Source organism: Corylus avellana, chromosome ca3 (assembly GCF_901000735.1).
Source record: "Corylus avellana chromosome ca3, CavTom2PMs-1.0".
In the NCBI taxonomy this organism is placed as follows: Eukaryota; Viridiplantae; Streptophyta; class Magnoliopsida; order Fagales; family Betulaceae; genus Corylus; species Corylus avellana.
The window spans coordinates 17,467,942-17,478,679 of NC_081543.1; the positions used below are offsets into that span (position 1 = coordinate 17,467,942).

General features: G+C 38.0%; 1 protein-coding gene across 3 annotated transcripts; it reads right to left on the minus strand.

Annotated features, from left to right (window-relative positions):
• Nucleotides 1–2,315: 2,315 nt before the first annotated feature.
• On the minus strand, nucleotides 2,316–8,405 carry LOC132173886 (large ribosomal subunit protein eL20z-like). 3 transcript variants are annotated; one of them, XM_059585558.1, is made up of 5 exons: nucleotides 8,103–8,405; nucleotides 6,406–6,481; nucleotides 3,224–3,338; nucleotides 2,858–2,927; nucleotides 2,487–2,518 (listed from the first exon to the last, which is right to left on the minus strand). In XM_059585558.1, the coding sequence occupies exons 1-4, from the start codon at nucleotides 8,320–8,322 to the stop codon at nucleotides 2,898–2,900; spliced, it is 441 nt and encodes a 146-aa protein (XP_059441541.1). In that variant the 5' UTR covers nucleotides 8,323–8,405; the 3' UTR covers nucleotides 2,487–2,518; nucleotides 2,858–2,897. The 3 variants fall into 3 exon arrangements, with proteins under 3 accessions (XP_059441542.1, XP_059441540.1, XP_059441541.1); XM_059585559.1 differs by lacking the exon at nucleotides 2,858–2,927 and having other exon boundaries at nucleotides 2,316–2,518; nucleotides 3,224–3,269; XM_059585557.1 differs by lacking the exon at nucleotides 2,858–2,927 and having other exon boundaries at nucleotides 2,326–2,518.
• Between the last annotated feature and the right edge of the window lie 2,333 nt (nucleotides 8,406–10,738).

Genomic DNA, 10,738 nt, shown 5'->3' on the forward strand with positions numbered 1-10,738 from the left:
CAAACTTGCTTCAAGTTCACCCGTTGACCAGAGAGAAGCTCCATTTAAAAAAAATAAAAATAAAAATAAATAAATAAATAAAAAACCTATTTCTATTTGTTGCTTAGTAATTTAACACACTAATTCTGTAAGATATGAGTCTGGGAACTCTCCTCCACCACCCTATATTAAAGGGTTGCACATTATTTGAACTATAGTCCATTGGTGAGCAGCTAAGGCTTTTGCCTCCATGATGCATGGAATTCCAGGCTAGGAAGAGATCATATGAAGATTTGTCCATCCTTGGGATGAATTGAGAAGGAGGATCCCCACCAATTTTTTGTTCAAATTGCTAGCACTTTAGACTGCACATGTTAGATAGTTCACATGAGACTCACCTGTCCGAATAGGTGGCCAAACAACCTAAAGTTTAATTTGACAAAAAATTGCTAAGAATCCTTTTCTAACACATACTTGTTCGTACTACTAAAATCTTAAATATGTAGTCCTTTGGCAATTGGTAAACACAATTGTGTATCAACTGCTTCTCGCATGAACCAAAGAAACAATTTTAAGAGGTAATTCAATTGGCTGAAAATCACGCCTCAGTAAGCAAATATCACTAGTTCGAATCTTTCATTCATCTTCCCATTAGGTTTAATAGAAAAGTATGAACAAAAGAAAAGGAAAAGGAAATGTATCAAGATGCTAATCGGAGGGAGCATTTTAAGCTTCTTTTTTTTTTTTTAATTTTTTATTTATTTCTCGATAAATGAATGATGAGAGTGAGAGCCACCTAAGGGTGTGATAGTGGGAGTGAAAAAATGAGTGTGTATAACATCACTCAAAGAATAATAATATTAGCTTGCTGAAAGAGTATTTCCAATTTGGGAATAACTTCGTTTTGTGCACTCTAACATGCGATAAACATAACCGTCATCATCCAACTCGGTTGCATCTTTTCGCACAAGGTCTCAATGGAACCTACCACAATAGTTGCATATTCATTATCTCTTTGAAGTTTCATGGCTAATTGTTCCGTTGAGTAATGCTACTTAATAAATTATAGTACAACTTTCATACAACTTGATGATGTAGCACTGAGGCAGTAAAATATCAATCTTGTATGCCAGTTGTATTACAGTTTCTTGCCGCAAATATATCCATCCTTCATAATACCACAAACATCAATAATTTATTGTAAAAATTTAAGTGCTGTTGATCATGGTCAAAGCACTACAAATACATAGCATTACATTTTTCCTGTTTTGTTTCAATGTAAGAGACTTAAATCAGTTGCAATTCACCCATGATGCCTGTGCCCACAACATAGTCCAGACACCTCTGGGCTCATAATGTACACCAATGTACACCATTGAGTAGGGCTATCAAAAATTACCGGGGTACCGAAATCGGAACTAAAAAACCGGGAAACCGGTGAGCCGATTCCAATTCCAGTTGAGAAAAACCAAAAATTGGGTATTCCGGTTCCGGTATCGAGTTTTTGGCACCCTGTTTTTACGGGGAATACCGGAACCGGGTATATATATATCTTATCCTTAAAGCTATAAACAAGTGCGAGGAATAGTGAAATTTTGTTTGATACTTAATTTACCATTTTGACCTTCATTATTTCATTAATTTACAATTCCTTTCTTTCTTTTACTACACACGCCCCACCACTTATTTCATTTTAATTTAGTTTTTCCCCTTTTATCTCGCTACCAGCAGTATTCAACCATTTCCCCACCCAGGCACCCACTCACTATTTTATTTTATTTTATTTTTTTTTATTTTTTATTTTTTTATCGTCTCGGTAGTTTCTTTTTGGTGAAATAGAAAACAAAAGAAAAAGAAGAAAAAAGAGGAGAAGAGAGCATTCGGCAGAGAGGAGAGAAAAAAAATGAGGTTTTTTCTCATAATCACATCTGTCACAGATTGGATGATCATTTGAGGTCCGATCTTAATGCAAATTTAGTATGTTGTTCCCGACGACGAGATCTACTTATTAACTGGTGTCGATCGTTGGAATCCTTCTCCAGCTACTTGCTTGCTCATACCCACTTCATGAGATCTTTCTTTGTTCTACCTAAATGAATTTGTTTTTGTTTTGGTTTGGGTATGGATTTGTTTGATTATCTACAATTGGTGATTGTTTTCTCAAAAAAAAAAAAAAATGATTTAAGCCAATAAAAAAAAAAAACAATTTTTTTAAAAAAAAACCGGTTACCGGTTCTGGTTTCCCAAAACCAAGAACTAGGGTACCCCGGTTCCGGTACCCGGTTTTGGCTAAAAACTGGAAAACCGGACCGGGTTGACACCCCTACCATTCAGGGCTCCATACCATTTTTTTTTTTTTTTACTTTCACAAGTTTCATGATAAATCTTCGAACATATCCATACTAAAAAAAAAATTTCAGGATTACAGACAAACACATGCATCCATTTTGGTACCTATATACAGGTCTTCACTGAATGATCACCAATCATCAGCCCCTTTTGTCGCACCAAGAATAACAGCAAGGATAGCAAGAATAGACTGCACATAGAGCAGTATCATAGAAAGTGTTAGACAAGCCAAAATTAAAAGTTTCATCGTTGCATTTCTGACTCGAGGGATATATTGCACAAAACACTCTACGTGTAAAGATTTCTCGGCTTGATCCCTGTAAATCATTGCCAACAATAACTTGAAATCACATGTGCAAAATCCAATTATTTTAAGGGTAGACAAAAAGAAGTGAAGATGAAATGGGATAGAGGGTGTTCTAAATAAAACAGGGGTTTTGGATTTGATAATAGGGTGTATTGGTTACAGAGTTCCAAAGAGGTCATTGGTCTGATCTTAATCAATATATTAGAATTGCATAGGGAGGACCTTCTAGTAGGATTGACTTTCAGCTTGAAGATTCCACGGCTCAAATTCGAATATCGTTTCCAAGATCTGACTATAACCAGATCAAAGTCACATTTTAGGTAAAAATTCTAATAACAGATTTTTTTGAATTGATATGGTAGCATTTTTAACCAAAAAGACAAAACATAAAGGAGAATCTCCTATGATACCATCTTGACTAGCATTCAAACTGAATCTGCATTTAAATATGTCTACTAGCCATTGTGCACACGCATGGGCACAAATAAATTTAAGGATGTTTATGAAACTTAAAAAGAATAAATATTTAACAATTGATTTTTAATACATGAGCGCAGAGAGAGAGAGAGAGAGAGAGGTGCTACTCACAGCAACTGTGCAACCGATATATCCTGGTTTCTCTCGATAATCAATTCTGCCACAAAATAGAATAATTGCCCCAACATACCAGGGGATGGCAGCAAGGAAGAAACCAATAATAAACCTTCAAAAGAGCAATTTTTTCTCAGAATTAACAGCTCATAATATTTTACTAAAATTATAAGATGGATTGAGAGAACTAAGATATGATAAATATCCAAGACAACATCCTTAATAGATCGCATCATAGAAATAACATTAGATAAACGAAACTGAAGGCATACACATAGTTCCAGTAACCAAACTCAAGCTGCGGAAAAGAAAAAATATAATGCCAGCCAACAAAATCCAAAACCCAAACCACTTTCATTAAAGGGAAGTATGCAACTCATTCCCAGGCTGACTGAGAGTAAGTGATTTAGGAAATTTAAACATAAATGCCCAGGCAACGGAGCAGCCACCTACTTTGAACTAGATTAGGCCACTAAACGTGATAGACTTGTATATATATATATATATATATATAAGTAATCAAAATATTATTAAACACAAAGGGCGCAACCCAAGTACACATGAAGTATACAAGAAAAACATATAGCTAACAATAGAAAACAAGTCAAGAAATTCATGAAAACTAAGCAAATTAAGATCTAAAGCAGTTGTCCAATGGTAAAGAGTTTTGAAAAAGAAAGACTTTAGGTTCACCATCGCAACCTTCAATACTTCTATCATTTCTTTCCCTCTAGAAATACCACAAAAGGCAGGACGAAACCATCTTCCACACAGCTGCGCATTGAGAATTACCTCCCAACCCTTTCCAACAAGCAAGAAGGTCTACTGAACTTCTAGACATAAGCCAAACTAACCCAAGACAACTGAAGATAGCACTTCACAAAGCACTGACTATCTCACAATGGAGAGGAAGATGACCTACACTCTCCCCACTCATTTTACATATGCAACACCAGTAAACCACAATGACATACTGTTTCCTTAGATTATCCATAGTAAGGATCTTTCTTAGGGAAACTCTCCAAGCAAAAAACGCCGCTCTTATTGGAACATTATGCCCCCAAATACTCTTCCAAGGGGTAGGGGCGCTCTCATGAGGTACAAGGACATTATATAAAGATCTAACACTAAACATCCATTTCTTGGAAGACACCCGACGTAGTTTGTCTTCACCTCCCTGTCTCAATCTAAAAAAATACAACATATTAAAAAATGAAGTAATGACATCATTTCCCAATCATGGGCTCTTCTGATAAAGCTTATATTCCATTGATGAAAACCACTAGATAACTAAGTAATTTTCCACATAATCATCTTTTACGCAAGCAATACTATACAAAACTAGGAAAGTTTCCTCAAGTGCTTGATCCCTATACCACAAGTCGTGCCAAAATCTAATCTTGGAATCATCTTGAAAACACAAGCTCACTTTTTAAGGTGTGGAGGATGGCCTCGTTACATATAAAAAAATAAAAAAATAAAAACGTGGAGGCCGCAGCCTCCGCTTCACCGGGGATAGGTTGCCCATCCTTGCTCTAGTATCCAATGCCATAAGGACCCACCCCTCTTTTCCTCTCACAAAGGTGCGAAACCACCCTCACAAAGGAGAAGGTGTGACCCACCTCCTTGAGAGGCGTGAGGTTAGTTGTATACTCCTGTAAAGGGGAGACTGGAGAGGGTGAAAACGTACCCCCTCCGTACCTCTTGCAGATTCATAGGGATGGGTCTTCCACCCCCACACAAGGGCTCCACACCTCCTGCGGAGGAGTGGGGTGGGTTGTCCACCGCCTGTGTGCCCCTCACAGAAGAGGGAGAGGGAGACCCACCTCCCCCGTCAAGTGGAGGCTAGCAGCTGCCACTTCTGGAGGTCGGCCTCCAATCAGCCTTTTCAATTTTACATTTTTTTTTTTGGGGGGGGGTGGGGGCTCCCCAAAGACATCACTTATTCAAATGTGGCCCCCCATCAAAAACACTTCTCAATTTTCACTTTTTCAAAAACTCTTTTCAAAACCAAAAACATTGTTTGAAAAATTTAGCAAACAAACCCTTAATTGCTCTATTGAAGACCAAAGCAATCAAAAGGCCAAAGAGAAATTTCAAATCCACTAGGAAAGACATCAAACTCGAACAGTCCCACCCTATCATTCTCAAACAAGTACCTTACTTACAAATATGTGGTTTCTCAATTACATCAGTTAAAAGCATTAATTCAAATATTGTGGATATACTCAAGTTTCTTTATCAGAAAGAATGAACAATAGACAAATAACATACAGCAAACCGATGCCGGAGCAAATGAGCAAGGGTGGTTGCCTCAATTTACTAATTTATGTAAAACTAATATTGAGTACTTATTGACAGCAAATACAAGAATAGAGCAAAGTAGCAAAAGGTGCCTTGAAAGAAACATTAAAGAATAACAAATAGTGAAATAACTAGTTAGATAATATGTCCATATACAAAAGGGCACCTTTAAAGCAATTCAAACAAACATAAGTTGACATGCATACAAAAATCAATAAACAACACTTATGCCCAACAAGCTAATCTCAATTATATTTGTGACATAACTTAGGAAGTGGATTACACCACATTAGAGTAGATTTAAAACCAAGGAAGAGAGTAGATCCCAAACAATACACTCAGATCCTGATTTGAACCCCAATTTAATGTCTTTCTTGTTTGAGTCTCTGAACATATCAACTCCTACTCCCCTACATGCTGCTGCATGCCAGGAAGTTAGAATTTGCACATTACAATTGTGTGCCTCGAAACGTTAACCAGATAAGGTTACACCTCCACATACTCCGCATTAACAAAACCAGATTGCTGAATATGTATTATGAATTAATCTTGAATTTCTGAAGTTGATGCCTACCTCTATGTATTCTAAGAAATGTAGTGTTAAATTATGAACGCTAAAATTTCTTTTTTTTTTTTTTTTTGATAAGTAAAATTTCTTAATTAACTTTTACCAGGTCTTAATCAAAATTCCCATTTCAAATCAATTATATGTGAAAAATTGACACCTGAACCCGCAAACTGGCAATGGAGACTTCATTCAAGGATAAAAATACAAAAAACAAATAGTAAATTTTTGTTGAATCTATATGTTGACTTAATACTTGGAACCTAAATCAGTAAAATCCAAGCATAAAGAAACAATGGTGAAAACTTACAGGAACCAGCCAACACCTATACCACAGCAAGGAAGGCGACGCTCTCGCACTGGTATTCCCTCAGCAACAGCGTAACCTTGAACAAAATTGAAGGCATCCAATTATATAACGAAAAAAGATTCAAATGCCAATTAGCACAAATGAAGACTTATGAAGCATGATGGTGAAGGTTCGCTTAAACTATACTAACAAATTAATGTATTGTATGGCTAGCTGTTATTAAAAATGGTATACACCAGATAATAAGATTGGAATCTGAAATATCATGATCTCTCACAAAAGATATCAACCAGAGTACTTACAAATTTTCCAATCAAAAGAATCCCAATGGAATCATTAAAGAATCCAGAAGACAAGTATCATTTGGAGTTGACTCCATCTATGACTAGTCTGCAATTCCTCTCATTAACTGGTTTTGGTAGCTAGTGTCATGAATTTAACAGCATAAAAATTCTTTTTATGTCCAATTATTTATATATTTAGTTTTTCCTATTACTTATATGCTTGGTTGTTGTGCTCCTGCACAGTTGCACAGCTACGTTTAAAAATCACAAAACTTATGCACTCCATATCGGCTTTAATTTACTAATCTCCAAAGGTTAGTAATTGATTCACATTATTGCTGTACTTTAGCTCCACTTTTTACTTACAACCAAATCCATTTAGGTGACCGGAGCCCCATTAACCCAGGTTCGAGACAGCATATGGAGCCATCGCCTTTTTGCACATTTCACGTGGATGGTCACAAATGATATCAGCTTGAAATGTATGCTTAGTGGTAGACACAAGTAAAATAAGTTATTAGCAGCCCATATGCAACAACAACTCATGCATATAAAAGATCCCCTAACTTCCCGAAATTTTTTTAATCCCCACTTTCACTAACAAAAAGACTCAAATCTACCTTAAAAAATATGCTTGGAAACCTCCAGCAAGCATACTTCTACCAATATCAACACATATGCAAAGAACTTACTTTCTTATTAATCCCTCTGAATGCAATTTCAATTTTGGGCATTGTTAACAATTGGGGACCACCTTTTCTATAATTTTATAGGGCATCCATATTTTTTGATAAAGAGTTAGAAATTGTTATTAACACACCCTAATACACATGGAGTATACAAGATAAGCACAAAACTATAAGATCTAAAATTAAGACTTCAAAAGAAACAGAAAAAGAAGAAGTAGCCGAGCTACATCATGCTGTCAGCCTATCAAATATCAATCAATGATGACGAGTGGTAGACCTCGCCTGTTGGAGAGGGCAGTTTGGTAGTCTTCATTGTGCAGTAGCGTAAAAGTTGGCTTCTGTCCCGCCTAATGTGGTGTATATGGAGATAAATAAAGAAATTAAAAGCTTTTTTCTTCAATACCCTTTACCACTAAACGGCCGTCTTTGATTGCCTTCATTTTTCTTTTTTCGTAATTTCAATTAATTATTAAAAAAAAAAAAAAAAACATTTCCAATGATCTCAACAACCCAAATGAAGAAAAATCAAAATACAAGGTAAAAATGCTCTCGATAGATTTGACGATCTAACTTCACTTTGAACTCTGTATGCATATAAGTACATAAGTTCACAGGGGATCAAACCCAAGATAGTAACCATTCCAATTCACCACAACCAAAGCCCAAGAATTCATTAACACCCAAGAACCAAAAAAAAAAAAAAAAAAGAAAGAAAAGGAAGTACCTGGAACGGTTTCATATGCTTGAACATAGCACTGAGGGGGCGGAGGAGCGGAGGGCTCGGTGGCGCCGGGCGGCGGGACAGGCTGAGGCAAGCCCATAACGGGCGGCGGCGGAGGATAGTTGGCCACGCCTTGGAAGAGGCCGTACTGACCCTCATACTGCTGATGCTGAACATGGTGGTGTTCGGCGGGGACTCCTCTGTTTTTCCCTTCTTCGCTCATTTTTGTCGGATTTAGAGACAGTTGAGTTCGGTTGGGTTGGGTTGAAGATTTTGGATCTTCTTGGTATTTGGGTCAATGAGACACTTTGGGAAGCAAGATTTTTCACCTCAAACTCGAATTTTTTCTAAATTCATGTTTTGCAATTTTTTAAACTTAACTCAATTCAACTCAAAAAATTTTAACCCAATTAATAAAAATTATAAATAAAGATTGAATAAATAAATAAATAAATTAAGGGTGATCGGAACACTCAAGGTGGTAGCTGGACCCACCCTAAAAATCTGAGGGTGACTGATCCACCCCCAGGGGAGGATCGACCATGCCTAACTAGCCGTTGGGGGTGGTTCAACCACCCCCAAGCAGTTTTTGGGTGGCTCAAAATCGCTGTTGGGGGTGGCTCGACCACCCTCATTAGTTTCGAGGGTGGCCGATCCACCCCCTGGTGGTGACTCAACCACCTTTAAACACCTGGGGGTGGTTGATCCACCCCTCAGTGGTAGTTTGGCCACCCCTAGGGGTGGTTTAAAATTGCCCCTAATTTTTTAAAAAAATAATAATTTTTTTTAGTAGTTTAATAATTTTTTTTAATTATATGTATTTTTCTAATTTTTACTTAATTTGATCAATTACCATCCAAACATAATCTCAACTCTCTTTTCTCCTCGATATTCTTACTAAAAAAAAACTCAAAAATGAATCGAGTTCAAAACCAAAAAATGGCATTTCCAAACAAGGACTCTCTGTTTTGGTTGAGAAGTAGCTGTTGAGTAGTAAGAGCAGTCATGTGTAAAACTGGCGTGGATGACAGTGTTATAATATATATATATATTAACTATTTAAATAATTATTTAATTATATTTCTTATAATTAAATAACATGGACGTGCATGAATAATCATTCACGCCAGTGTTATATATATATTACTAGCCGAGTAGTAAATGCTCATATCAAAACTCTTACGCATGCCAAGGGTTGGAACCTCGAATCTGGATGTAACTTGCCTGGACCAATAACAGCCTTACACGTGCCATTAGTGACATTGTGTGTTAGCTCCAAGCCTCCAACCATGTTAGGATCCTAGACTTGAAATTTGGGATGTTAATTTGCTTGGAAATGTGGGTTTCAAAATGTTAGAGAATATATGTCCTACCTTGAAATGAAATATATTAAAATCATATTGTATGTAACGTACATTTTATAAGAATTATTTGTAATCGAGTTTGATGGTAATAAGATTTGATTAGTCCCTTCCTGGTTTTCTCTCTCGAGACGACTAGTGGTGAGGGTTTTGTCTCCAACTGGTGACAGTCGTGGAGGGTGTGGCAGATTGACAAAGGAAGGCGGGCAGGAGTGCGGTAGAGTGGTGAAGGATAGCAGGGGCGAATATGGCGAAGAGTATTGAAAACTTGTGTGGAAAACTTACGTTACTGGAAGGAGAAAAGAAGGGAATCACCATTACGGAAGGGGAGGTCGAGGAGGCAAGGGCCCAAGGCGAGAGGTGTTTGATAGGAAGATTATGGACGGAGAAGATGGTGAATAAAGAGGCTTTCAAGACTGTGCTATCTAGAGTTTGGCAAACAGTCCAAGCAGTAACTTTCCAGGAGCTAACTGACAATGTATGGCTATTTGAGTTTGAAGACGAATTCGATATGAGGAGGGTCTTAGATGGCTGGCCATGGTCTTTTGATCGCCAGATTCTAGTGCTCAAAGAATTTGATGGCAGTATACCGCCCACATAAATGCAGTTCTCGCACTCCCCCTTCTGGGTGCAGGTGCATGAAATGCCATTACTTTTTATGTCTAAGGGGATTGGTGAGAAAATTGGGGAGTCGTTGGGGCAGCTAGTGGAAGTGGATGTTGCGGGAGAAGGTGTGGGCTGGGGACGGTGCTTGCGGATTCGAGTGGTTTTGGATCTCACCAAACCTCTTGATAGAGGGAGGGCTCTCAATCTGGCAGGGAAATCCTATTGGGTTATTTTCAAATACGAGAAATTGCCGTCGATGTGCTTTGATTGTGGAAGAATCATTCAGGGAGGAAAACGATGCCCAATTATAAGAAGTACCAGGCGGAGCTCACCAGGAGACAAAAAGCAATGGGGAGTCTGGCTTCGGGTGGATGATAGGCGAAAAAGAACTGACACTAGCTTCCAGGCTTCTGGCGGCGACGAGGGGTGGCAGCGCAGCCAGGAGGGGGAAAGAGATGCAGGTGACGGCTACCCTTGGAACCATAATCTAAATATGGAAACTAACGGAGCTCACGGTAACCCTACCTCAGGGACCAATAGGAGAAAGGGATAGGATCGGAAGATTCTGGCTCTTGCCATGTTGGTCTCAAAGGGGGGATGGAGGAAACGGAAAAGGAGGGTGAGGGAGATTCGGTTGAGCAGATTTTGGGCGCAGAGGTAGCAGATATAAAT